We start from the raw sequence: 27,609 nt of genomic DNA, 5'->3' as shown, positions 1-27,609 counted from the left end.
TCAAAACTGATTTTTTTTCCTCATTATAACAGTTGGTATTACTATTATTTATTTTTTAGCATCAGAAAACAGACTCCGTGTCTAAGCTGCTTGAGTGGGCTCAGCTTGCCCATATTGAAGTCTTTGATAGGAAAATTCTCATGCATTGCTGAGGGAAGTTGAATAGACAAAACCTTGTGGGTGACCTGATCTTACAATGAAATCGGAGGACATTGGTTCTGAGGACAAGGAGACATTAAAATGGGATATTAATGACATGAAGCTACCACAGGTATGTACTTGATATAAAAATCTGCCTTCATCATTTGGCTACAAAGCCTTAACTATTAATCTACTAAGACTTGGAAGGAAATTGGTAAGGGTCCCAGAGCTGCAGCTGGGCATCAGACTGTGTAAAGTTAAGAGGAAATGTCAAGCCCCATGATTGGAATGTATCTTTACCTACCAGATGCCTTCAGGTATCAACTGAGGCAAAGAAAGTGCTACTTACCTTTTCTTCCAAGGTGGCTTGGCTTGGGTTACAACCACCCCAGCTAGCTATAATCTATAATAATTCAACTGCCTAGAGATTGACTCATCATTATTTACAGGTCTCCTTGGAACCTTATTTGTTATAGTCATCATTTTTAAAACTTAATCTGTAACTTGAGTCTTCTGGAATGTCAAAATTATTACTCTGTGATAGAACACAGTATATTCTTCTCAAACTTTTATCGATTTATAAATAATACACAGTCTGTGTAAACTGAATTACTTTCCAGCTATAGGGTTGCTTTATAAAAAATTATTTGTTGCAGGGGGGAGGGGTGAAACCACAAAATATGCAACAATTTTTGCATGTACGATTCAGTGAAATTGATTACATATGTTAAGTTGTGCAACCATTCTCACTTTCCTTTTCCAAATCATTCTACCACCACTAACATGAACTCACTGCCACCTAAACTTCTCATCCAACCTTTTGAAATTGCTAATAGAATGACTGTCTTTTCCTATTTTCTTTGCCTTTAATTTTGAAACTGTACTTTTTAATTCTTGATTTGGTTGAAAACATTAGTTGCTCGAAACTGAATCTCCATGCTGATCATTCCTCATTTCCTTGACTTCCCTTTCTGCCATTTGAAAGATGTTTTCACTGGAAACTGTTTGAAAAGGTCACTAGGAAGGCTGAGACTAGAGACCACTAGTAAAACAATGAAAAAGGTCAATTCTGTCTGCCTGATTCTGGGGAGCAAACGATTTGAATTATGCCAACCAGAAGAAAGGTGATGAGGATTCCACGGCCATGCTTTATAAACCATTCAAGTTTTCATTCTAGTAAAAACTTGACTATTTTAAAATTTTTCTATTGCTTTTTAAATCCTTCCTACTGTCTTTCTTAAGGAGCTCTGGTAGCGTAGTGGTTACGAATTGGGCTGTGAACCTGAAGGTCAGCAGTTCGAAACTACCAGCAGCTCCGTGGGAGAAAGATGAGGCTTTCTACTCCCGTAAAGATTTACACCCTTGGAAAACTTGTACAGTGTTGCTATGGGTCAGAACTGACTTGACGGCACTTAACAACAACTGTCTTTCTTGGTAGGTCTTGGGAAACTTGAGGACAGAGTGTGTACTTTCATTCATGTTGTTGTTGTTAGTTTTACCTTTGAGTCTATTCTAATTCATAGTGACCCGTTTTGTGCAGAGTTGAACTGCTCCATAGGGTTTCAAAAGCAGATCCCCAGGCCTATCTTCTGAGATATATCTGGGTGGGTTCCAAGTGTCAACCTTCTGAGTAGTCAAGCACTTAACCCTTTGTGCCACTGAGGTTCTTTTCCATTCATGTAAGGATGGTGAAATCAATCACAGCTAAATCATACAAGCATCCGTTTTAGAGATTTACATATGTGGTTGATCTTACTTGGTATTAAATTTATTGCAGCAGCTTTAGGGGAAATGTTAGGACAAATTTTACTGACTCCTAACTCAGAAACTCATATCTCCACCTGTTCGGTTATTTTTACCCTCTACAGTTTATCTTAAAAAAAAAAAAGAAAATCAACCCCATTATCACATCTTCCTTGTCTATCGTTTCTTTAATAGAACAAGTTACTAAATTTGGTGTGTGTGGGGGATTGCATTATCTTTGCAGATTGACACACTGGCTAAGGAGTTGTAAATAATAAGGAAGATCCAAAAGTTCTATGTTTTATTCTGGAATCATACAGAAATTAATTGACAGTATATGCCACCTGTTCTTAATTTCATGATTCTAGCCCCAAAATAGAAGCAACAAATCAAAGTTGAAGTAAGCAGGCATACAAGAGGACTTCAAAAAATTCATGGGAAAATCTAATTCAAAGATAAAGGAATTTTTTCCTGAACTTTTTAAAGGCCTTTCATATAAGACTTTCAAATGTCACATCCTAGAGCTGAGTTTTTTAATTCTATTCTTGTTGTTGTTGACAATATTCACAGCAGAACAAATACACCAATCCAACAGTTTCTACATGGATATTGGTTACAGTTACATTGACGACGACGTTCTTTGAGCTATACAACCATGCTCACTTTCTTTCGTGCATTGTTCCTCCCCATTAACATAAACTCACTGCTCCCTAAGTTTCCTAGCCAATATTTCCAGTTGCTTTGTCAGTTTGATCCCACATACATAGATCTTAAAAAGAAAAACGCTCAGATAACAGGGATAAGATGTAAGAGTAGGCAGACACAGTGAGCAAACCCTGTAGCAAAGACCTGGGAGGCCAAGTAAAATAGAGACAGATAGTGATCCTGGAACGCTGGGCTTCAGAGGATAGGGCAGAGGGTGGATTGAGTACCAAGTAGAAGAAGAATCAGAACAGGAAGGGTGAGAGAGAAGGAAAATGGGGGGAATGTAGGCCAGCGTGAAGTGGCACAGCCATCTTGGTCTTTCTCGGTACAGTGGCCTGTGGGCATAGGACAAGACTGGAGGTTGGCATCAGGGGTGTGCTTCTCCCTTGTTTCTGTGTCTTCCTGGAAGCTGGGGTGTGGACCTTGCTAAACCAACAGCCAGTGGCACCCCCTCCTGCACAGCCTCAGCTATGTGTAACTCCCTTACTTCTGGAGACATATGAACCCACTCTGAACTATGCTACACAGTGAATGGAGAACTGTGTTCACACTTGTGATTTCTACCACATCCACCTGGAGACAGGTGGTGAGTGCCTGAGAACATATTAGATGTTGACATTTGGTGAACATGTCTGGAGGTAGAATGGGTAGGTACTCTTAAAATCACCGGGCTGGAGCATTGGAGGCACAATGGTTAAGTAGTCTGCTGCTAACCAAAAGGTCTGTGGTTTGAAGTCAGCAGCAGCTCCTAATGGGGGTGAGGAGAGGGTAGAGAGAGAAGACGTGGCAATCTGAGTTCAAACTACAGACCTTTTGGTTAGCAGCCAAACACTTAAGCATTAAAGTGTAAAGATGACAGCCTAGACTTTTGCAGCAGCTTTGTGACAATGAGCCAACTTGACAGTAAAGAGCAACAAAACACCGGACTTGGAGGCATAAGCCCTGGGTTCAAACTTGTTTCTAGCTCTTTTATTTATAGAGCCTTGGGAAATTATCTTCCTGTTTTGAGATTCTCTTTCTTATGAAAACAAGGGGAGGATATTTCACTAATATTTTTTCCACAAGTTTTTATTATTCAAACTTTAAATAGGGAATTCCAGCAAGATGGCAGACTAGGCACACACCCTCTACAACAAAGATAGAAGAGACAAAATAATACAGACACAGATGAAAATTCTAGCACCATGAACTTCAGAGGAAAGGCTGGAGAGGTGGATGGAGTGCTTGCTGGGTGGAGAGGTATGGTGAGAGAGAGACTGATGAACGTCTGGCCAGATGTGGTTCCACCATCTTATGAGCAACCTTGGCAGCTGAGGGAGGCCTGACAGAGCAGATTCCCATGAGAGATGAAAAAGGTGCGATTTCTTTTTTCCCCTCAAGCTCCCCTGGTGACCAGAGGTGTGGCCAGCTCCCACCCTCATCCACCCCGAGCATAGACCCTGCTCTCCAGGTGTTCAGAACCACATGGCTGGGAGCCACACTAGTGTGAGGCGGGACGCCACTGCACCGCTTTGGTGCCTGGATTCAGGTGTTCTCGGCTCCAGACCTACAAAACCCATAGAGTCACTAAACCAGCATTTAACCAGTCACCCTGTCCCCAGCTTCCCTGTGGTCCTAACAGACACTGAAACAAACTCCATCAAGGCCCCTCCATGAACTACTTCTGGATTGAGTACCCTTAATATAGATAACACTGAGGCCAACAGGAATTCCATCTAGAGTCAGAAACTTTGCTGTCACAAACCTTCCACAACCACTTCATGAGTTCCTTGAATTGCAGGAGCCCACTGGAGATTTCACCCCCTTGGATCCAACAACTACACTGTTTGTTTTTACAAAAACCCCATAATTCCATGGAGACAACAAACAAGTTTAGCTCACATGAAGGAACAAGAGAGAATGGCTCAATCAAATGACCAAAATGCAGAGACAGAAAGCATTTTGAGGGGAAAAAGGTAATGGAATTAACTGAAAAATAATTCAAAAGAATGACATTTTGGTATAGTCAATGGATTGACAGAAAAATGAAATAAAGCAAGGAGAACAGAGAAAACACACCTTAGAAGAATTCAGGAAAACGCTACAAGAACAAACAAATAATAAATTCAAATTTTGAAACAATATGAAACCTGAAATTGGAAATCCAGAAGATTAACACTAAAATTACAGAAATGGACAGTACAAAGAAAGCAGGATCCTTCAATATGCTATCTATAAAAAACATATCAATAAGATAGATACAGCCTAAATGCCCATCAACAGAAGAATGGTCAAATAAACTTTAGTACACACACACAATGGAATACTACAAAATGGTGAAGAAGAATGATGAATCTGTGAAACACCTCAAAGCATGGTTGAGTTTGGAGGACATTATGTTGAGTGAAATTAGTCAATCACAAAATGACAAATATATGAGACCCATTTTATTAAAAGGTTTAAAAAAAAAAAGTTTTCTTGCTAAAAGAAACAGTCTATGATAGTTGTGGGGTGTGGAGGGGAGGGAAAATTATTCACTGGCTAGTTGGGTAGACACATGTCAACATGAGTGACAGGGCAAGCAATATACAACAAGAGGGAGGTTAATAGAGGGAAGATAAGTCAGCAGGAGACACAGGGAAGAATGCAATAGTTAAAGTGAATTGAGGTAAATTCTGTTAACTGTTGGCATATGTAGGGGATTGCAACCATATAATGAAGCAAAGAATATGATTTGTTAAATCTGAAACTGATAATCGGCTCTATAAACCTACTCAATTCACAATAAGAAGTTGGGGGGGAAATTTAACCATACGACTTACAGTCAACATTTCTTTCATGTTACCATAATAAGTGATATCTTCTGTACCTGTTAGTTCTAATTGTCTAGGATTTTCTGACCTGAGATTCTAGAACAGTCAACACAGTGCCTGGCTTGTGTTAAACAACAACCGCATACCTACCTGAAGTGAATTAGTAAGTGGATCCATTGCTTATAATCTGTATAACTCTAGACAAATGGATTGTTATAAGTCTTAGTTATCTTCTTTGTGAAATGAAAACTGAACTGTTGCATGTTGTTGTTGTTAGGTGCTGTCGAGTCGCTTCCGACTCATAGTGACCTTGTGCACAACAGAATGAAACAACACTGAGTCCTGCTCTATCCTCAAAATTGTTACATTTCAACCCACTGCTGCTGCCACTATGTCAATCAATCTTGTTGAGGGTTGGGGACTTTCCTCTTTTTCACTGACCCTCCTCTTTAACAAACATAATGTCCTTCTCCAGGGACAGGTCCCTCCTGATAATATGTCTGAAGTATGAGAAGTGAAGTCTCACCAGTCTGGCTTCTAAGGAGCATTCTGTCTGTCCTTCTTCCAACACAGATTTGCTTGTTCTTCTGGCAGAACTTTTACATGCCCTGCCTAAATGTCTAACCTGTTTAGAGCAGTATTTCCCCAAAATGTAATGTGTCTATAGTGTACAAAGCATTTTAATAGATAATCGTGTGGTGGAGGTGAAGGAACAATAGTTTAAATGAATCCCAATGTTAAATTAGTTTGAGTAACACTGCTGAACTAATTTCTCAAAAGGAGGCTGAAGTAGGCAGTGTTACCTAATATTATTTTTCAGGAACCCCTATCCTCTCCAAGAGACCATCTGTTGGGTGGGAGTAGAGGAGGAGACTAGCTTAAGGATCAAATGCAGTGGCTTGTCATAATTATAAATTTCCCTCATTTTATTCTTTGTCCCTAGATACATAATTTGTTGTTTACTTATCTTAATTTTGTTCACATCTACAACAACTCTTTTTCTGTTTCATCTTCTTGCACATTTAAGTGCTAATTGTGGCTTCTGGTCCTAGAAACTGCCAACCCTTTATATATCTCAGATAGCTCACAATTTATGGATTCACCTTTGACAGTAATGAAAGCAACTCTCATTAGGGCATCAAACCTTTTAGAGGCAGCATCATCATGCCAGGCACTAGAGCAGGCTGGTGAAAGCAGTTGTTGTTAAGTGCCATCGAGTCAGTTGCGACCCTGTATAGGATTTCCAAGGAGCTGCTGGTGAACTTGAGCCAACAACCTTGCGATTCATACCAACTTTGCAGTCCAGCGCATTAACCCATACACCACAGCAGGGGTCAATAAGTCGGGTTATAGTCCATCTGGGCTAATGGAACAAAGTCAGTGTCCAAGGAGAAAACGCCAGGGAGCACAAAAAGAGGGAGTATTTGACTCAGAATAACCTGCCAGGACTGTCTCTGTAGAGGGGTGTTGTTAAGTGTGTGTGTGGTGATGGTGGTGGAGGGATTAGGGTAGGTGAAGAAAGGGACTATGATGATCAAATCAAAGGGGAAGGCACCAAAATGTGAAGGCTCTTTGATGTATATGCTTGAAGGAACTTGTGCACAGAGGTTCAATGAAGAGATTTAAGGGGCTATTAACTGAAAGGTTGTTTGGGATTAGGACCTGGGAAGAGTATTTGACTATTTCATAGCCATGGGAGTCCAGGGCAGGGCTCTTTAATCCATCAGCAGTTTCAAAAGATAAAGATGTGGCAATCTGCTTTCTTAAAGATTGTTGCTGTTATTGTTAAGTGCCATCAAGTTGGTTCCAACTCACCTTGTATAGGATTTCAGAGGCTTTAAATGTTCCAGGGAGCAGAAAGTCTCATCTTTCTTCTGTTAGTAGAGATTACAGCTTGGAAACCCTATGGGGTAATTCTGTTCTGTCCTGTAAGGTTGCTATGAACTGGAATCAGCTCAAGGGCAATAAAATTGTTTTGGGTGGTGCAAACATTTAACATGTTGGCTGTTCTGGAAAGTTGGGAAAAAAAGACTGGAGATCTATTTCTTAAAAAATCAGTTATTAAAAACACTTTGGAGGAGACTTCCGGTTTGGGTGTGGGTAAGCAGAGACAGATACTGAAAGCTACTCTGCTAAAAAACCCCAAAAAGGAGACAAAGAGCAGTTCGCAGAACAGCTACGGAGGTTAGGATCTTGTTTAAGGTTCCGGGCACCAGTTTCCTGCATGCATCTGTGAAGAAATCTGCCTGTGGAAGCAAAAGATGGTGATTTCTGAATTGATCCAGCCATGGCAGCCAGCAACCAGAAGTCCTCAGGCTGGAGGGTGGGGCCACAGCAAACAAGAAGCAGTGACCCAGGGCTAGAAACTGTGGAGCTGTGCGTCTGGAGGGGGAGGTGTGACCAATGTTTCATCTTTCTCTTTTCATTTTTCACATATCTTTTCTCTTCACTCGGATCGCTCCCTCACTGCCCAGCCCAGACACCTTCAGGCGGGTGGAAAAACACCCCCCAAAGGGTCCAGCATTGCACCCACCGTTTTCCAGTGGCACAGAGAGGAAACCTGCAGGCTGCTTCTTATGATGTCTGACTCTGGGAACCCGCCCATAGTTGACCTGGGCAGGACCCTTTATCCCTGCCTGCACAGCAAAGGCCAGTGCACAATTACAATTTATTTTTGTTTTTGATTGGTGGTTTTTATCTCTGCTTTTATATTGTTTCTGTCTTTGGTTCTTTTGGCCTCACTCTTCTCCCAGGGTCCGGAGCTTTCTGCCCCTACCTTACCCAAGAAGAGACAGCAACTGTGCCCATATAGGCAAGCTACAAGCATACCCTGTAATAGCCCACCATCTGGACAAGAGCCAAAACCAGCTGCTAGGCATTACACTTGAAAAGGGAAGCCTATATCCAGATCATATCCACCAGGAGATGCACAACAAGCTTAACAAAAAGTAAAGTACATCCATTTAAGCATTAAATACCCATATAACTGCTGAAAACACAATTAAAGATCTCAATATATGTCCAAAACCAGAAAAAGTAACTGAGACAAATGAGCTGGAAGCAGACACAGACTTTCCAGCAGAAGAGCAGGCTCTAAATCTGTCTGGGAATGAATTCAGAAGAACGATATGGAAACAAATTCAAATGCTCCAAAAAGGGGTGGAGGAAAATGAGGAAGAAGTCAGGAAAGTGCTACAGGAGCAATCAAACAAGATAGATACAGCATTGGAAATAATACAAAACCTGCAAAAAGAAGTATGTTGTTGTTGTTAAGTGTCATCAAGTCAGTTCTGACCCATAGCGACCCTGTACAGGGTTTCCGAGGGTGTAAATCTTTATGGGAACAGAAAGCCTCATCTTTCTCCCACGGAGCAGCTGGTAGTTTTGAGCTGCTGACCTTGCAGTTTGCTACCCGATTTGTAATCACTACACTAGATGATTAATAATAAAATATCAGAAATGGACAATACACTGGAAGGGCATAGGCGTAGAATGGAAGACATGGAAGCCAGAACCAGCAAGCTAGAAGACAACTTTCTCAATACTGCTAAGATAGAAGAGAAAACAGAAAAAAAAGATTAAAAATCTGAAGAGAGTCTAAGATTCATGCTGAATAACATGAAGAGGAATAAGTTAAGAATTATTGGCATTCTAGAACAGGAAGAATCACAGAAGTCCACAAAAGAGATAGTTGAAGAGCTTATGGAAGAAAATTTTCCTAACATCTTGAAGGATGAGAAGATACACATTCAAGAAGCTGAACGAAACCCAGGAAGGATAGACCACAAAAGAAAATCACCGAGACATATCATAATCAAGCTCTCTAAAATCAAAGACAAGGAGAGAATTTTAAAACCAGCCAGGGAAAAGAGAAGTGTTATCTACAAAGGCAAGCAAATCAGATTTAGCTCTGACTTCTCAGCAGAAACCATGCAGGCAATAAGGCAATGGGGAGACACATATAAACCCTAAAAGAAAAAAGAAAAAAAAAACTGCCAACCAAGACTCATCTATCCAGCAAAACTGTCAATCAAATGTGATGGTGCAATCAAAACATTCCAGGATAAACAGAAGCTAAGAGATTTTGTAAAAGCCAATCCAGTGCTTCAAAACATCCTAAAGGGAGTTCTTTGGAATGAAAACCAGCAAGAACAGACAACAACCAGAGATTGACAGATGTGGCAACACTACATGGAACTCAGTCGACAGATAGCAGATTTCAGAATGAAACAAAATTACAGCAATGAATTCAGAGGCCCTATGAGGCAAACCAAAGATCAAAATATTAATAATGTCAGAGAAGGGAAAAATATAGGAACAGAGATCCAGGTGGTGAGGAGGTTGAGTAGATGGCAGGATAAAATAGACTGTCTTAAATGCAGGGAAAACTTAATAGACTATTGGGTAACCCCAAAGAAAATTAATACTTCACAACTTACCATGAAAATGAAGATCCAAGCAGAACAAGGAAACATTAAAACTAAGAAGAAACCAACAAGAAATAGCACAAAAATCATGAACGCAGCACAAGAAGGCATACAGAACAAAGGAACAAACAACACCACAAAAAATTAACATAATGACAGCAGTTAATCCGTACCTATCGATAATTACACTGAATGTCAATAGATTTGCACCAGTGAAGACACAAAGAGTGGCTGAATGGATAAGAAAACAAGACCTTTCAATATGCTGCCTGCAAGAGACACACCTTACACACAGAGATAAAAACAGACTAACATTTAAAGGATGGGGAAAAAATATACCAATCTAACAGCAATAAAAAACAAACAAGAGCGGCAATACTAATCTCTGATAAAATAAACTTTAAAGCAAAAACCAGCATAAGAGATAAAGAAGGACATGATCTAATGATTAAAGGGTCAATTGAGCAAGATGGCATAACCATAATTAACATCTATGCTCCAAATGAAAAAGCACCAAGATACATAAAGCAAACCATACTAGAATTGAAGAAAGAAATAGATAAATCTACAATTATAGTGGGGGATTTTAATACTCCACTTTCAAAAAGGGATAGAACAACCAGAAAGAAACTACAGAGGAACTAAACAGCGTAATCAATGAACTTGACCTCATAAACGTGTACAGAGCATTCAATTCAACAACAGCACAATACACATTCTTCTCCAGTGCACATGAAACATTCTCCAGAATTGACCATGTGTAAAGTCACAAAGCAAGCCTCCATAAATTTACAAACTTTGGTCAAAATACTACAAAGCATCTTTTCAGACCACAATGTCAAAAAACTAGAAATCAACAATATTAAGACCAAGGAAATAAACTTTAAGACACGGAAACTGAATAACACCCTGCTGAAGAGTGACTGGATAATAGAAGAAATTAAATGTGAATTCACAAAGGTCCTAGAAACAATTGAGAATGAAAACACAACATACCAAATTCCTTGGGACATGGTGAAAGCAGTGCTGAGAGGACAATTTATTGAGATAAATGCAGACTTCCAAAAAGAAGAAAGAACCAAAATTAACACATTAACACAAGCTTCTCCAGCAACTAGAAACAGACCAACAAAGGAAACCTACAGTTACCAAGTGAAAAGAAATAATAAAGTTCAGAGCAGAAGTAAATGAGATAGAAAACAGAAAAACTATAGAAAGAATCAACAGGATAAGAAGCTGGTTCTTTGAAAGATGTAATAAAATTGACAAACCATTGGCAAACCTAACAAAAGAAAAAAAGGGGAGGACACAAATAACACACATTAGAAACCACATGGGTGATATCACAACAGAACCAAAGGAAATCAAAAGGATAATAACAGAATACTATGAAGCGTTGTACTCCAACAAATTTGAAAACTTAGAAGAGATGGATAAATTTTTAGAAAAATGCAACCTACCTAAACTCACACAGAGTGAAATAGAAGACTTGAATGGACCTAAACTCACACAGAGTGAAATAGAAGACTTGAATGGACCCACAACAATAGAAGAAATTGATCAAGTCATCAATAAACTTCCAACCAAAAGAAGTCCATGTCCAGATGGCTTCACTGGTGAGTACCAGACATTGAAGGAAGAGTTTTCACAAATTTTACTCAAATTATTCCAGAATATAGAGGAGGATGGAAAACTTCCTAATATATTTTATGAAACAAGCATAACCCTCATACCAAAACCAGGGAAGGACATCACTAAGAAAGAAAATTAGAGACCAATATCCCTCATGAACATAGATGCAAAAATTCTCAAAATCCTAGCCAACAGAATCCAGCAACACATCCAAAAAATAATACACCATGACCAAGTAGGATTCGTATCAGGGATGCAAGATGGTTCAACGTTAGAAAAATAATCAATGTAATCCACCATATAAACAAGAAAAAAAAACCCCACATAATCATATCGATTGATGCAGAAAAAGCATTTGACAAAATTCAACATCCATTCCTGATAAAAACACTCAACAAAGTAGGAATTGAAGGGAAATTCCTCAACATAATCAAGAGCATATATACAAAACTAACAGCCTACATTACTCTCAGTGGAAAGACACTGAAAGCCTTCTCTCTGTGAGCAGGAACCAGGCAAGGATGCCCTTTGTCACCATTCCTATGCAATATTGTGCTGGAAGTCTTAGCTAGAGCTATATGGCAAGATAGGAAAATCAAGGGCATCCGAATTGGCAAAGAGGAAGTAAAACTCTCTTTATCTGTGACAATATGATCCTATACATAGAAAACCCCAAAGACTCAGTAAAATAGCTACTAGACTTCATTGGAGGATTCAGCAAAGTGGCAGGGTATAAGATCAACATCCAAAAATCAGTTGGATTCCTTTATACCAATAATGACAGTGATGAAAATGACATCAGGAAAACAATACCATTTACAATAGCCACCCAAAGGATGAAATATCTTGGAATAAATGTAACCAGAGAAACAAAGGACCTATACAAAGAAAACTACAGAACTCTACTACCAGAAACCAAAAGAGACTTACAAAAATGGAAGAATATACCATGCTCCTGGATAAGAAGACATAACATTGTGAAAATGTCAATATGGCCCAAAGCAATTTACACATATAATGCAGTCCCAATCCAGATTCCAATGACATTCTTCAAAGAGATGGAAAAAAACAATTAGACACTTAATATGGAAGGGAAAGAGACCCAGGATAAGCAAAGCACTGCTTAAGATGAAGAGCAAGGTTGGAAGCCTCTCACTCCCTGATTTCAAAATTTACTATATGGCTACAGTGGTCAAAAGGCCTGGTACTGGTATAATGAAAGATACATTGATCAATGGAACAGATTTGAGAATCCAGAAATTAACCCATCCACATACAGCCAACTGATTTTCGACAAAGTACCTAAGTATATTGCATGGGGAGGAGATGCTGCTGGCAGAATTGGAAAGCGATATGCAAAAGACTGAAACAAGACCTTTACCTCACACCTTACACAAAACCCAGCTCAGCATGGATTAAAGACCTAAATGTGAATCCCAGGATTACAAAGGCCATCAATGAAAAAAATAGGGGAAAATATGAGAGCTCTAATACAGGGCATACACAGACTACTAAACATTTTGAAACTTGTACAAACAAACATAGACAAAATAGATCAATGGGACATACTGAAAATTAAAAACTTATGTGCATCAAAAGATTTCATCAAAAGAGTAAAAAAGGATACCCACAGAATGGGAAAAAATCTTTTGCAACGACACCAGAGAAGGGACTAATTTCCAAAATATATAGGAAGCTACAACACCTCTACAAGAAACGGACAAATAATCCAATTAAAAAATGGGCACAGGACATGAACAGACACTTCACCAAGGAGGAGATCCAGGCAGCACACACATATGAAGAAATATTCATGATCACTAGCCATTAGAGAGATACAAATCAAACAACAATGAGAGATCATCTCACTCCAGCAATAATAATAGCAAAGATCAAAAAAGTAGAGGACAATAAATGTTGGTGAGGATGTGGAGAGACTGGGACCCTCCTACATTGCTGGTGGGATTGCAAAATGGTCCAACCTCAGAAGGTTGGAAATAGAGATACCTTATGATCCAGCAATTCCTTTACTTGGTATATATCCACAAGAAATACGAGCCATGACATGAGTAGATATACACAAACCAATGTTCATAGCAGCACTATTTACAATAGCAAAAACATGGAGACAACCAAAGTGCCCATCTATGGAAGAATGGATAAACAAACTTTGGTATACACACAATTGAATATTATGCTACCCTGAAGAATAACAAGGAAGCAGCAAGCCAACACATAACATGGATGAACCTTGAGGACATTATGTTGAGTGAAATCAGTCAATCACAAAAGGAGAAATATGGCATAGGTCCATTATTGTAAAAGATTAAGAAAAAGCACCCACACTAAAAGGGTGAAATTTTTTATTTTATTTTTTTATTATTATTATTCTTTTAATTTTTTTGTTGGTTACTGGGGTGTATGGGGTGTGGTGAGAGGGAGGGAAGGGAAGGTGGAGCACAAGTTAGGGAATAGGCACAAAATAGTGGAGCACAGGTTATGGAATAGACACAGGATAGTTTGGGTGCTGGGGGGCAACATACAGTAGAAGGGGAAGGGTAAAGGAAAAATAAGGTGGATGGGAAAATAGCTAGGCAGGTTTACATGGGCTAAAAAGGACAGAAGCAAATAATAATGTAAGTACAACCGTGGAATAGCAGGGCTCATGGATACAAATATTGAGGCATAGTTTGAATGGGTAAAAGTGGGGAAATGATGTTAAGCTGCTTGGCTGTCTGTTGAATCTTGGGTTTCCTTGCCTACTATTGTAAAATAGACACTTGAAGGGGAGAGAGAGGAATAGCCAGAAACATCACCAGAGAAAACTTGTAAATCTGTCTTCAGCCTATAACTGATTGGAATACTTAAAATGGGGCTAGAACTTGCCCAGTGAAGGAGATTCCCTGCAGAGCCTTTGCATTGCACAAGACCATAGATGGAATCCTGATCCCCCATCCAGAATCTTCTGAGGTGGGACATTTCCACTTGAACGGACAAGCAGACCAGTCTGGAACAGCTCGAAGGACAGAAGATACTTCTAGAAAGAAAGACCAGCTGAAAAAAATGAAAAACAATAATAGCCAACCAATTGACTACTACAAGAAAAATCAAGTTGTTCCCCAGGGAGCCCTCAAGGCAAGTGGTCAGGTCCCCTCAAGGCAAATCCCCTTCCAAGACTGAAACTCAAATGGAATATACTAGCAGGCATATTGTCCTGCTGCTGACAACATTGGTCACCGATAAGGGGAAGTGGGGGGGAAAACAGCAACGAAGTTGTGAACTAAGTCTGACCACATTCAATAGACTCCTGTTAACCTGGATTGAGACCTGGTTAATCAGCATTATTACAACACCTGGGGACTCCTGGGCCCAGGGGCAGGGACATAGCCCCAGAGGACTAGAACGGAGTGTGAAGCATCCAGCTGATATGAAGTAAGGGGAGATTTACAAGAACACCCACACTTGCAGATAGTACCCATTTGACCTGGCATCAATGGCTGGATGATCAGAACAGAACACGACTAGAGGAAGAAAGAAGGGGGGGGTGGGGGGCGAGTAACCCACTACAAGTGGATGAACTTGACCTGTGCTTGTGGATGCAGACAAATGTCTATAAAGACCATTCCCACCCTCTTGGTACACAGGGTTGACATGTATGGGGAACTTAGACATTGGCTACCCAAAATGGGGGGACTACAAAGGCAAGAAGTGACTGGCTTACAAGCTCCAGAGGATACAGGGAAATGTAGAATCTCCACTGAATTGTTTCCAACCTGTCTGGATGGGGTTGATAAAAGGTGAGGGGGAAAGGTTCAATAGGGAATGATTGCTATCAAGTCTGACAGTGAGTGTTGGAAAGGTAAAAGTCCTGAAAACATCATAGAACAGTTCCTCTCTTCACATATGGGGTCCCTATGAGTGAGAACCAACTCGACTGTAACTACCAAAACAAAAAACATAAATATAAACCAACTCAGGGGCCACATCCCCAATTAGTTAATTTCTGGACCATGAACTTAACCACCAAAATTTCTGTTGCATCTGCATGGTTGATCTCAAAATTGTGAGCAACAGTGAATATTTGAGCTCTTTTTGTGGATTCATTTTGTGGCTGAATGAAATCAGAATGAGCCAACTGAAGTAATCAGATGGTTCTTGGTTCTAGGGAACCAATAGGTAAACCAGAGTCTAGACTTCTTGTCAATGTTTATCTGACTGCCTGATTGGGTCACATTGTTATTCTGATAGTAATACCCATAACTTCACCCTTTTTGCCCAGCATTCTCCCTTGGTCTCAAAAGTTTAATGTGGAACAGGTCTATATATATGAGCTCCCATGATTATTTGGGATCCCCACCATTGTAGCAGGAATTCTTCTGTTATTCTGTGCTTCCGGTGTAATGAGGAAACAATACTGCATGTGAAGCAGCATAGACTTCTGGGTACCTACCCACAGGTCCCTTGATTAGCTGTGTAGGGTGGGGAATGGAAGGGAGAAGAGAAACAGGCAGGTGATGGAGAAAGTTTGGAAGCTGGGGGTATCCTGGCCTGCTTTCATGTTGTGTGAGCAACTGTGGAGCCTAAACACAGGTATGAAATAGAAAAATTAGCTTAGGAATACTACTTGAGTAATGCAAAAACATTTTGCAGAACTGAATTTCTCTCAACAACTAACATGAGTTTGGTTTATAGTTGGCCCAGAAGAGTTGAGTTCCTGTGGGGGGAAAATGCGTAAATCAAAATGCTGACTGATTTTGTTTCTATTTTCCACAAATAACATTTATTTTCTATCTATTAAGTGTATCGGTTTGGTATCCCGTTTTAACTGGAAACATTTATTTATAAAGAATTAATAGGTTATTCTTATTTGTGAGAAAAGCAACTATATTCTCAATGAAAATGTGCTTTTATCAAATAACTTGATAATGTAATATAATAACTTGATATTTTTGATACCTTATTTCAGTATCCCTGCTGTGGTAGTGGTGTGAACTATTGGGTGTTTAACCCAGGTCAGCCTTTCATTTCAGTAGAAACCATTTCTTCCTCCACAGGCAGGGTGTTTTTGCTTTAATCGGAGTTTTTAATGTAATAATAATTTATATTTTACGTAGTTATAGTGTATATTTGATCCTTAAGCCAAAACAAAACCAAGCCATCAAATTGTCACTGAGTCAGTTGCAACCCTATTGACCGTGTGTTATTGTTGTTAAGAGCCATCATGTGGATTATCCTATAGCGCCACACCAGGAGCCCATTAAAATTTCAAGTTGTTGTTGTTGTTAGGTGCCATCGAGTTGGTACCGACTCATAGCAACCTTATGCACAGCAGAATGATACACTGCCCATCCTGCCAACCTCAGTATCATTGCCACGCTAGAGCCCATTGATGCTGCCACTTTGTCAGTCCATCTCACTGGGGGTCTTCCTCTTTTTCTCTGACCCTCCACCCTCCCAAACATGATATCCTTCTCCAGCGATATGTCCGAAGTATGAGAGACGAAGTTTGGCCATCCTGGCCTCCAAGGTGTACTCTGGCTGCGCTTCTTCCAACACAGATCTGTTGGTTCTCTTGGCAGCCCATGGCACTTTCATTATTCTTCTCCAACACAAAACCAAGCCATCAAATTGTTATTGAGTTGTTTCCAACCCTAGTGACCGTGTGTTATTGTTGCTAAGAGCCATCATGTGGATTATCCTATAGCGCCACACCAGGAGCCCATTAAAATTTCAAGAAGTTATGATAAATTGTGATGAGGAAAGAATAAAGGTTTCTCTATGGCTGCATAGGGTTTCAAAGATTTTGATTGCATTAGAGGATTCTATTTCTTAGTGGGAAAAGTACACACAGAAGTCGCAGAAATATTAAACTCCCAATGATTTTGTTACTCATGGAATTGTAAAATACAAATTAATTCAATCTACATGTTGGAAACCTTATTCTCTTTAAATTATAAACTTTTTTAACCAAGAGAAAAAGCAAAGAGTTACTCATGAAAAGTTAGAAATTAAAATAAACAAAGGATCTAAAAAGAAGAAAATATTTTGTGGGGCTTCACCAAACATGATTAATAAATGATTGTTCTCTTTTGAAATTTTACTTCTTTGATGCATTTAAATGGAAAGGTTTTCAAAACTCATTATCATCCATTTGACAATTTGGTTCTTTTGCATTCTTGGGATCTGAGTTGACCTTCAATTTCAGTGCAAAAAATATGTCAAACACCAACGGAGTTAGTGTCCAAACACTAACTGTCCAGGTCAGAAAACTAGACATAAATACCTAGCCAAGAGAACAGCCATTCTGTGTAAAGACATTCATTCCCAGTAATGTTTTCATTCCATTGTATCAGTGTTAACATTTGTGACTCATTATTTTTAGACAACTGGATAACTAGAGTATTAGGTGAAGGGCACTGTTTAAGAAAAACCTTGATAAAAGACAGAAAAGATCTTCCTTCACAGACATAACTGACTTCACAGCACATAACCACACCACACAGACAGGAAGTCTTCTCTGGAATCAGATACTCTGAAAACCTGACGCATCCCCCTGGTTCATGGGATTTGTAACCAGTCCGAAAGGATCACTCACCATGAAAAGCTCTGCTTTACTCTTTGCCCTTGTCTCTGCTGACTTGAACCAAAACCAAACCAGTTACTGACTAGCCATACATGTGTCAGAGTAGAACTGTGCTCCATAGGGTTCTCAGTGGCTAATTTATCACAAGTAAATCATCAGGCCTTTCTTCCAAGGTGAATCTGGGTGGATTTGAACTTTCACCCTTTTGGTTAGCAGTCAAGTGTGTTAACTATTTGCTCTAGCCAGGGACTTCCTTCATGTACTTGAATATTTCTTCAGACCCACTTCAGGTCTCTATAGAAATTCAAACAACTATCAATTTATAGAACTTATAGTTTACCATGCATCTGCTCTTTAATATCCCCATTTTACAGAAGAGAAAAACAAAGCTTCAGAGGCAAAGTCTCTCTCCTGGAATCTCCTGTTACAAAGTTCTAAACTTGAAATCTAATTCAATAAACAACAGTTTCCACAAGCTGCCCATCCCATCTTAACTTTGCTGTTTGATTTTGTTTTTCAAAAATCTTTTTCTTAAATTCTGTGTTGTGCTTTCTTGATGAGAAAGCAAAGGAGTGGCGCTTGAGGAGCATTCTCCATTCCGACCTTCTAGAGTCTTCTAGATGAAAAATATTCCCATACTGGAAGCCATGGGTGAGCATTGCTTGAGTTTGATTACTTAGACTGTTCAGTGATTTTTACTTTAGGAATTAGACAGTATCTGTCTTAAGCAGCAGTTGGTCTGTGTACCAACACAAGGCCTAGGAATATGAGATCATCAGCAACTAACATTGATTTACTCATTGCATAGGCAAGGCAATGCTACCAAGGCTTTCATGAATGCAGGTGTGTCCAAGGGGCCAAGATTGAGGATGAACCATCTGTGATGAAACACTTTTAAGCCACCATGTCTTCAAACTCATCAGCATTGAACTTGGTGAAGTCCCACTTCTTGGAGATGTGGATCTTCTTGCACCCAGGGAACATGAACATGGCCCTTGATGGGGCCTCAATCATATGCTCCTAGTTTTGAAGCTTGCTGCAGATGGATATTATGACTTGGCCAAAGGGGACTCTAGCCACAGTACCCTGGGGTTTTCCAAAGGTCCTCACATATCCATCTGGAGCCAAGGTGAGGGACAGCAGAGATTAGCAAGGTCAGAGACAGGAAAGGACAGGAAAGGGCTATCTCCACAGTCTCTCAGGGCAACCAATCCATGCCAACAGGCTGTGTACTCTACCAGGGAAAACAGTTGGCTTAATTGGATGTAACCCCTTGCTTTTTTTTTTTTTAATTGTTGTTTAAAATATACACAAGAAAGCATTCAACAGTTTCTATATTCACAATAGAGTGACATTAATTACAATCTTCAATTTGGGCAATCATCTTCACCATCCTTTTAATTTTCCTCCCCCACTGACATAAACTCTCTTCCCCCTAATCTATCTTCCTATCTCACGTGTTATTAACAATTTGATCCCCCATTGTAAATTATTTAAAGAGAGCAAGGCTCTGGACAAACATTCTTTACTAGGTAAACTAGATTATTATTTGATTTAAGGAACGTACTTTTGGTTTATGATTTATAGTTTCAGGATTAAAGATGATCTCAGGGCAATAGTTTTAGGGGTTCATTCAGTCTCAGTTGCTTTAGGAAGTGCTGAATGCTGAGAATTGAAATTCTGATCTGCATTTCTCTACACTACCACCCTTTTGACTAGGATTCTGCTCTAGAATCTTGGATCAAAATGTTCAGTAATAGTGGCTGGTACACCCCTATTTTTATAACTTTTTAAAAACTTTTTTTTTGTGAATTGAGTGAAGGTTTACAGAGCAGATCATCAGCTTTACAGTCAACGAATTATACACTTTGTTTCACCTCAATGAATTGTAATCAGTTATAATCCTTTCAGTCATCAGGGATCCCACTTTCTCCTTGTGTTTCTTATTTCCATTCCTCCTCCTTTCCTAACCCTTCTGAACTTCATCCTTAGATAAATGCTGCCCTCTTGATATCAAATGGTTGAGCATTCATTCTGTGGTGTGCAACCCCTTATCTGATTAAAAAAAAAAAGGATTTAGTCAGATGTTCACTCACATCAAATAGTACCAATCCTGGACAAGACCTTAGAAATGTTCAGTCACAATGAGCCCCTCCTGTGTCAGGTCTGAGGCAGAGAAGGAAATCTCCCTAGGGAGAGGCAGTGGCTTTCAGACTCCTCCTTAATCAATCTGTCCAGTCTTCCGACTGTTCACCTCTGATAACTTTGCATAAACCCATAGGATTCTCAACAAGTCAATCCCAGTGCGGTGTGAGGTAATAGCTCACACTCTCCTGCCTTAATTTTTCCACAGTAATTGTGTAAGAGCACAATAAAATTTACTTTACCCTCATAAATTCTTAGTAAGAAATTTACAGTCATAACTTTATCAACAAGTGTTACAGAACTATCAGTTGGATAGAACTCAGGAGGACTGAATCGCAGCTCATTTGGGTCAGGGACTGTATGTTTGGTGGAGAGATCGCTCATGTTGCTGCTGTGTTCTCACATTCCACTGTCAGAATCTTTGGTCTTTTCCAGGGCCAGTGGTGATGCACACACTTAAGTGCTCATCTCTTAACTGAAAAGTTGGCAGTTTGAACTCACCCAGTGGCTTCATAAGAAAGACCTGAGATCTGCTCCTATAAAGGTTGTTGTTGTTAAGTGCCGTAGAGTCGGTTCCGACCCATAGCGGCCCTGTACAGGGTTTCCAAGGCTGTAAATCTTTACAGGAGCAGAAAGCCTCATTTTTCTCTCACGAAGTGGCTGGTAGTTTTGAACTGCTGACCTTAAGGTTTGCAGTCTGATTTGTAACTACTACGCTACCAGAGCCCCTTGATTATATCCTAGAAAATCCTATGGGACAAGCCCTAAGGGTCTGCCACATGGGGTTGCTTTGAGTCAGAATTGACTCTGTAGCACCTTGTAACAACACTAGGTCTTTCCCAAGGGCAGTGGTGACTCAGTGGTAGAATTCTCACTTTCATGCTGCAGGCCAGGGTTTGGTTCCCAGCTCACAGGCAGCCAGCACTTGTCTGCCAGGGGAGGCTTGTGTGCTGCTATGCTGCTGAACAGGTCTCAGCAGAACTCCCAGAGTGATAACAGACTAGAAAGAAAGGCCTGGTGATGTATTTCTGCTGATTTCCAGAAGGGTGAGGCAGGACGGGGCAGCATTTGTTCTGTTATGCATGGGGATGCCATGACTTAGGGGCTGAACAGAGATCTAATGACAAAAAATCTTTTCTAAAGTTCTCTTCAAGGACCAAACCATCCTCCTTGAGAACTGATGTCAGAGTGGTTGATGGTTGCGCTCTCTAACTATAATAATATTCCTGTGTTTCTATCAGAATGTGAAAAATACCGACTGGTTCCAAGAGTGGCCAGATGCCTACGCAAAGCACATCTACAGCTCCGAGGACAGAAGCGCGCAGAGGCACCTGAGCAGCTGGGCCATGCGCAACACCAACAACCACAATTCTCGTATCCTCAAGAAGTCGTGCCTGGGCGTGGTGGTGTGCAGCCGTGACTGCTCTGCTAAGGAGGGGCGCAAGGTCTACCTACGCCCGGCCATCTGTGACAAAGCCAGGCAGAAGCAGCAGAGTAAGTGGAGCAGGCATCCACTTAGATATTCCTGCCAAGACAGGCCAATCCCACACATCCCACTTCACACCACATTGTGGAAAACAAAGGTTGTTACTACATATGAAGAGAGCCAACCAGATCTCAGGAGCCCAGTGTCAGTCCCACTGACCTGCCATGCCCCAAGCCCCCATCATTAACCCATCCATGCCTTTGGGTCAATGAGACACTTGACTCAAGATCCCAGTGAATAGAAAGATGTAGATCAGTATCAGATGTAGTATCAGCTTATCATGCAAAGTTCAGGAGAAAATAACTTATCAGATTTGCCCCTGACTTCTTGGGAAATGGGTCCCTAAGTGGTTTCCATGAGGACTTGGATCAGGAGTCAGAGCAATGGGATTCAATTTGCGGTTAGACTGAATCCCATGCCGTTGAGCTTTATGCTACAATTACATGCTGAGATACTTGTTAATTTTATTTACTTATTTATTTTCACCATGTCATTGAATTGTGAACTAGATATGCACCATGTTCTCTGTGCCTTGCCCACTTCAGACCCCAGATTGCTTTATGTTTTCTTTTTCATTTGTCTTTAAAACTTGCTCTAAAGTCAGGAACTGATATCCGTCATTTACACCATAATAAAAACTTAAGTCGCTGTGTTACCTCTTCCATGTGACTCTGCCCCATTGACTCTTCGTTCTAATTGTGAAATGAAAAACATTTTTTTTTCCATCCTTTTCTCTCTATAAAGCATTTCAGTAAATAGGTAAGGAGGAGCTTTATGCCCAGGAAAGCTCTTCCCTGACTTGTGAAAGGTTCCACAGGGCTGTTGTAGTGGCCAGACCACCGAGGGTTGAGGGTTGGTAAGCAATACCCAGCAGGTAAAATAAAATAAAATCCACTGCCATCAAATCTACTCTGCTTCGCAATAACCCTGTAGAACAGAGGAGAACTGCTCCTTTGTGGTTTGGAGACTAAATTTTTACAGAAGCAGACAGCCTCATACTCCCCTTCCCCCCGCAGCATGGCTCGTGAGTTTGAACCACCAAACTTGCAGTTGTTGTTGCTACTGTTAAGGACGTCGAGTTGATTCCAACTCATAGAGACCCTATATAGGGTTTCCAAAGAGCAGCTGGTGAGCTTGAACCACCAATCTTGCAGTTCAAACTTCTTTGCACTCTGGCGCATTAACCCACAGCGCCACAGCAGGACTCCAAACTTGAGTTAGTAGTCCAATATTTAGCACACTTCACTGTTTAGCACATGGCTCTTTATCCAGTAGATGAAATCCTATAAAACATAGTGCCATCCTGGAGTCAAGGCTAAGTGGGCACAGCAGCCCATACTCAGGAGTTGTCTGACGTGGGGTCTGTGGTCACCCTTCTCTGCTCTTTTGTAGAAAAGCACTGCCCCAATTGTGACGGACCGCTGAAACTAGTTCCTTGTCGAGGCCACGGGGGCTTCCCAGTCACCAACTTCTGGAGGCACGACGGACCTTTCATCTTTTTCCAGGTTGAGTTTGAGTTAGAGGCCTGTGTCTCTGTTTCTCTTTAATTCAGCAAATGTTTCCTAAGAATGAGGAGCTGGCTGACGATGCACAGGGGTGGGAGAACCTGCACAGTTCTGGAGGGCTCCTGCTCTGGATGAACAGATGCCAGCCAGCATGCAACAGGAGGGGAGCCTCGGTAGCATTGCTCATCTGATCACAGTCTAGCTCAGTGTGCTTCAATAAACCTGGGTTTGAGTACTTGCACTGATTTTTACTAGCTCTGTAATTCCCAAACAAATCACTTTCCTCCCGTATGCCCCAGTTTTGCATAAGATGTGGGTATTAAAAACTACTACTGGAGGCAGAAAAGCTCTGGTGGGCCAAATGGCTTGCATTCAACCACTAACCTAAAGATTAGTGGTTTGAACCCCCCCATTTGCACCATGTAAAAAAGGCCTGGTGATCTCCTTCTATAAAGATTATATCCAAGAAACACCTGTGGAGCAGTTCTACCCTGTAACATGTGGAGTTGCCGTGAGTTAAAATGGCCTATACAGGAACGATGGCTATGGTTTTGTTTGTTTTTAATGGGATAGTGCTGTAAACAAGAGTGAACGATTAGACCCTGGCATCAGATTGTGGGGATTGGAATCCGTGGATAAGGTGCTGGTCAATCGGCCCTCCCCCAAACGTCTTGATTTGTAGCCTTTATCAATTTTCATATTATACCTACATGGAAAATAGAATGAAAAAAATCATGGATATTTTCCATGAACTTTTTGAAGCCCCCTCATATTCCTACCGTGTCCAATGTTAAGCTACTGGCCATTTTCAATAAGCAGTTAGCTAAATTCCTGAATATTTTACAGTCAGCTCTCAGCTGGAACGTTACCCCCTTTATTCACTATGGGTGGCAACACAAATGATGTAATAGTTCCCTGCCTCAGTTTCCTGTTCTGCAAACTTAGCACCTCATAGGGCTGTGCTGAAGATGAAAATGAGATAATACATGCTGTATCTTAATACATTTAATAAACCCGGCTTATTCCTGGTGGGGCACTGTGGGTTAATATGCTGGACTGCAAAGTCGGTTTGAACTGCAAGGTCAGCAGTTCAAGCTCACCAGCTGCTCCTCTGAAATACATAACAAGGTGGTTATGTGTCGGAACCGACTCAATGGCACTTAACAACAACAACTGTTCTCACTATGACTGTGACTTTGAAAGTTGGGTGAAAGGCATCACAGAAAAAGCATCATTGGCAAAGATGTGGCGGCAGGAAAGAGCATGGTGACCTTGTTGTTGTTGTTAAGTGCCATCGAGTCGGTTCCGACCCATAGTGACCCTGTATGTGGTGACTTTAGGAGATACTTAAAAGGATTATCCAATTTTGTGAAAAGACTTAAGAACACCACCACCCAGTCATAGGGCAGGCCACTGAGTTAAAGTAGATATGTCACATACTACAATCTAGTCTTTATTTTCCTGTTTCCTATTTAAGTCAAAGGGAGAGCATGATCATCCCAAACCAGAAACCAAAGTAGAAGCAGAGGCAAGAAGAGCGATGAAGAAAGTACACCTGGCACCTTCCTCTGCCTCTCTGAAGTTGAAGGGGAGCTCAGAGACAAAGGTAAATGTTCACCATGGATGTTCAAAACATACAGCCACATGCCAGTCTATGGTGAGGGCAGAGATTTTCCTGGTCCCTTACATAAATGAAAACCAAAACGTACACACCATTGGGCTGGTCTACAAGCAAGCATCCTACCACAAAATTTTTACTCTTTATTTCTACCATCTTTGTAGCATATTCCTAATCATAAATTCCACATACGTTTAGAGCCAGAAATGTAAAAAGAAACTTGAATTGGTACTTAACCTGTGTTTGACACTCTGTTTTTTAGCTCTATCAGAACCAACTTACTGAAACTATTTCCACAAAATATTAACCTGATGCTGCTCCTGGCCCCCAAAATTTCTATCCCCCCCACCAAAAAAAAATATGATGTCCTTAGCATACTCTACCAAGTCTTGAAAGTGCTCATTCAGGGATACTCCTCGAAGACCAATTGGATGTGAAGTTCATTCTTTATGAGAATATTGCTATAGCTATGTACGTTTGTCTGTTTAATTGGAATAGTAGTTCCTATACTTTTTCTATCACTCAGTTGTACTCCACACTTTTCTGGAGAAGAGAGATGGAGCTGGCCCATCCCTGGAAGCTCTAGGCATTCTCTATGGAGGCTTCTAAACATCTTATAGAAAAATTGATCATTTGAGTCTGTCGTAGGAAAATGTGAGCCCCTGAACCCAAATAGCTGGTCCCTCATTTTTTTTCTCAGTCATGGGACAGTCACTTGGCATTTTCTCCTATCCCACCTGGTCACAACCTTTTCTCTCCATCCTCCAAGCCCATCTTCTTATTTGTCTGATAGTTATATGTAAACGCACAAATACCTTACTTCTTAACCAAACGCTTTTATTCACCATGAAGTTAAATGTAGTCTTTATGTTATTGTTTCCTTTTTTTTAATCATCTTTTTACTTAATCATCTCCTTTAAGGTAAAGGGAGAGCATGATTAGATAAGATATGTCTAGCTCTAAGACAATATACCTCCTCTGCTTATACAAATAAATGTACCATTTTGTGATAGGTGCACAGTATAAAGAACATAATGTCATTTAGTTGGACATGTAAAAGCTGTTGAATTGGCAAATGCTTTGTAATACACATTTTTACCACAGTGAAAGAAAGAAGGGGCCAGAGGAGATGGTGAGAGGGACTAAAGGAAGAAAGAAAGAGAGGAAGGAGGAGGGAGAAATAAATGAATTCATTTACCACTTTTTATTATAGAGGACACGAATACAAAAAGTCTGTTGGAGGGAAAAACAAAAACAACAACCCTAGTCTCTCAGATCCCAACTAACATTAAACATAGAAAGATCAAGGAGGAAAATGGGGTTTTCTTTTAAAGAGTGAGGGAAGATAAAACTCCCCAAGAGCTGCACTGAGTGTAAAATCAAATCTTTGATGCTGCATTTTGATTTTTCTTTACAGATTTTTCCCAATAACATTTAGATATAAGCTCTGCATTTGAGGATGCAACATTTAAAACACATTTATGTCTCCTCAGAGCAAAGGGAAATTCAGCTCTTACTAGTCAGTGACTTTAAGATAGAAATGCAAGCAGCTTCTTTCAAGTCTTGGGTGGTTGAGGTAAAGCAGATCTGTTGTTTGAACTTCAAGTATGTAAGGAATGAGGAAAAGCTGCAGGGACACTTACTTGTACAGAACGTCTTGTGGCAGCCTGTGGTAGTTGTGTCAATGTGCTTAACTTATTAACATGTGTCTTTCGTTTTGCTTTCCAGCCTCTTACAGGTGAATTGCAAAGTCGGGAAGGTTTACCTTTAACTTGGTCTTTCCAGGAAGGTATCCAATTGCCTGGTAATTACAGTGAGCCTTTCATTCCTAACCCTCCCCATCAGAGGTCACTGAATGGCTGCTTGTCCTTCTCCAAGAGTTATGGTTTGGGGGCCACCAATGAGCTGGCTGATCCTCCTTCCAGCTTGGGCCCCACTAAGCTCTATGAGAAATGCAAAGTGCCCAGCAGTAGGATCTACAGTACTGCAGACCTGCTTCAGCCCTCTGTCTCTGGAATCTACCCGGATTACAACGATTTGCAAACATGGAATAAAAATGTGGCTTACGGGAGAAATCCTCTTAACGACAAATGTTGCCCCAGTTATCCTTTTGCTCTGGCCAGCTGGCCTTACAACTTCTCCACTTCCCTGAACAATTCCGAGCCCTGTTTCCAGCAGATTCCTGTAGAATCGTCTGCAGCCAAACCCACCTGTCACCCATTATGGCCAAATCCAGGGGGCGATCTTTATGAAGAGAAGGTGCATTTGGATTTTAACAGCTACTTCCCTTCCACCACGTACCATTCACCCCAAGAAGATCCTTTTCTTGTCACCTATTCCTCTCACCCTCACCATCAATATTCCCTGCCAGCAAAGAGCAGCAAATGGGATTTTGGTGAAGAAATGAGACGTATGGGTTTAGACCACTGCAACAATGAAATGCTTCTAAACTTCTGTCCTTTAAGATAACTCAAGACTTTCACAACCCCCCATGAAAGCTGTTTGGGGAAACAACTGAAAGAATTCGTGGGGGTGATAGTGGAGGGGAACAGTGAAAAATACAAATCAAACCCATGACCATCGAGTTGATTCTGATAGAGATAAATCGGAATCCTGAAACAAGCTGAGATCAAGCCTTCGTTCTTCACACAAAAAGTAACATTTAGGGCCGCTTCTTCATTCTTGGACTCCCATTCTTAGCAAGAAATGGAGACTTGACTCATCTGTGAAGTAAAGTGGTTCTGCGTACCTTCATGTTGTTTGTGGCTCTCATTACCTCCGTGGTGTGCTGTCCATTGATTCTCCATTGCCCTTGATGCATATCAAACAGTG

At 40.6% G+C, this 27,609-nt stretch overlaps 1 protein-coding gene across 1 annotated transcript; it reads left to right on the top strand.

Annotated features, from left to right (window-relative positions):
• The first annotated feature begins 196 nt into the window (after positions 1–196).
• Positions 197–27,246, top strand: GCM1 (glial cells missing homolog 1 (Drosophila)). Its single transcript, XM_006835773.1, has 5 exons — positions 197–271; positions 21,410–21,662; positions 23,047–23,159; positions 24,637–24,765; positions 26,506–27,246. Exons 1-5 carry the CDS (start codon positions 197–199, stop codon positions 27,244–27,246), a joined length of 1,311 nt encoding a protein of 436 aa, XP_006835836.1.
• The last annotated feature ends 363 nt before the right edge of the window (positions 27,247–27,609 follow it).

The sequence above is a fragment of the Chrysochloris asiatica genome, unplaced genomic scaffold (assembly GCF_000296735.1).
Source record: "Chrysochloris asiatica unplaced genomic scaffold, ChrAsi1.0 scaffold00019, whole genome shotgun sequence".
Taxonomy (NCBI): domain Eukaryota; kingdom Metazoa; phylum Chordata; class Mammalia; order Afrosoricida; family Chrysochloridae; genus Chrysochloris; species Chrysochloris asiatica.
The sequence above is the reverse complement of the archived record's forward strand: the minus strand, read 5'-3'. Positions and strand labels throughout refer to the sequence as shown.

Bases quoted from the DNA above. Each gene is read 5' to 3' on its own strand.
- GCM1 (XM_006835773.1), top strand. From the start codon at position 197: ATGAAATCGGAGGACATTGGTTCTGAGGACAAGGAGACATTAAAATGG. The intron at 272-21,409 runs GTATGTACTTGA...TGTTTCTATCAG, and splicing joins ATGACATGAAGCTACCACAG to AATGTGAAAAATACCGACTG. The intron at 23,160-24,636 runs GTTGAGTTTGAG...TTCCTATTTAAG, and splicing joins GACCTTTCATCTTTTTCCAG to TCAAAGGGAGAGCATGATCA.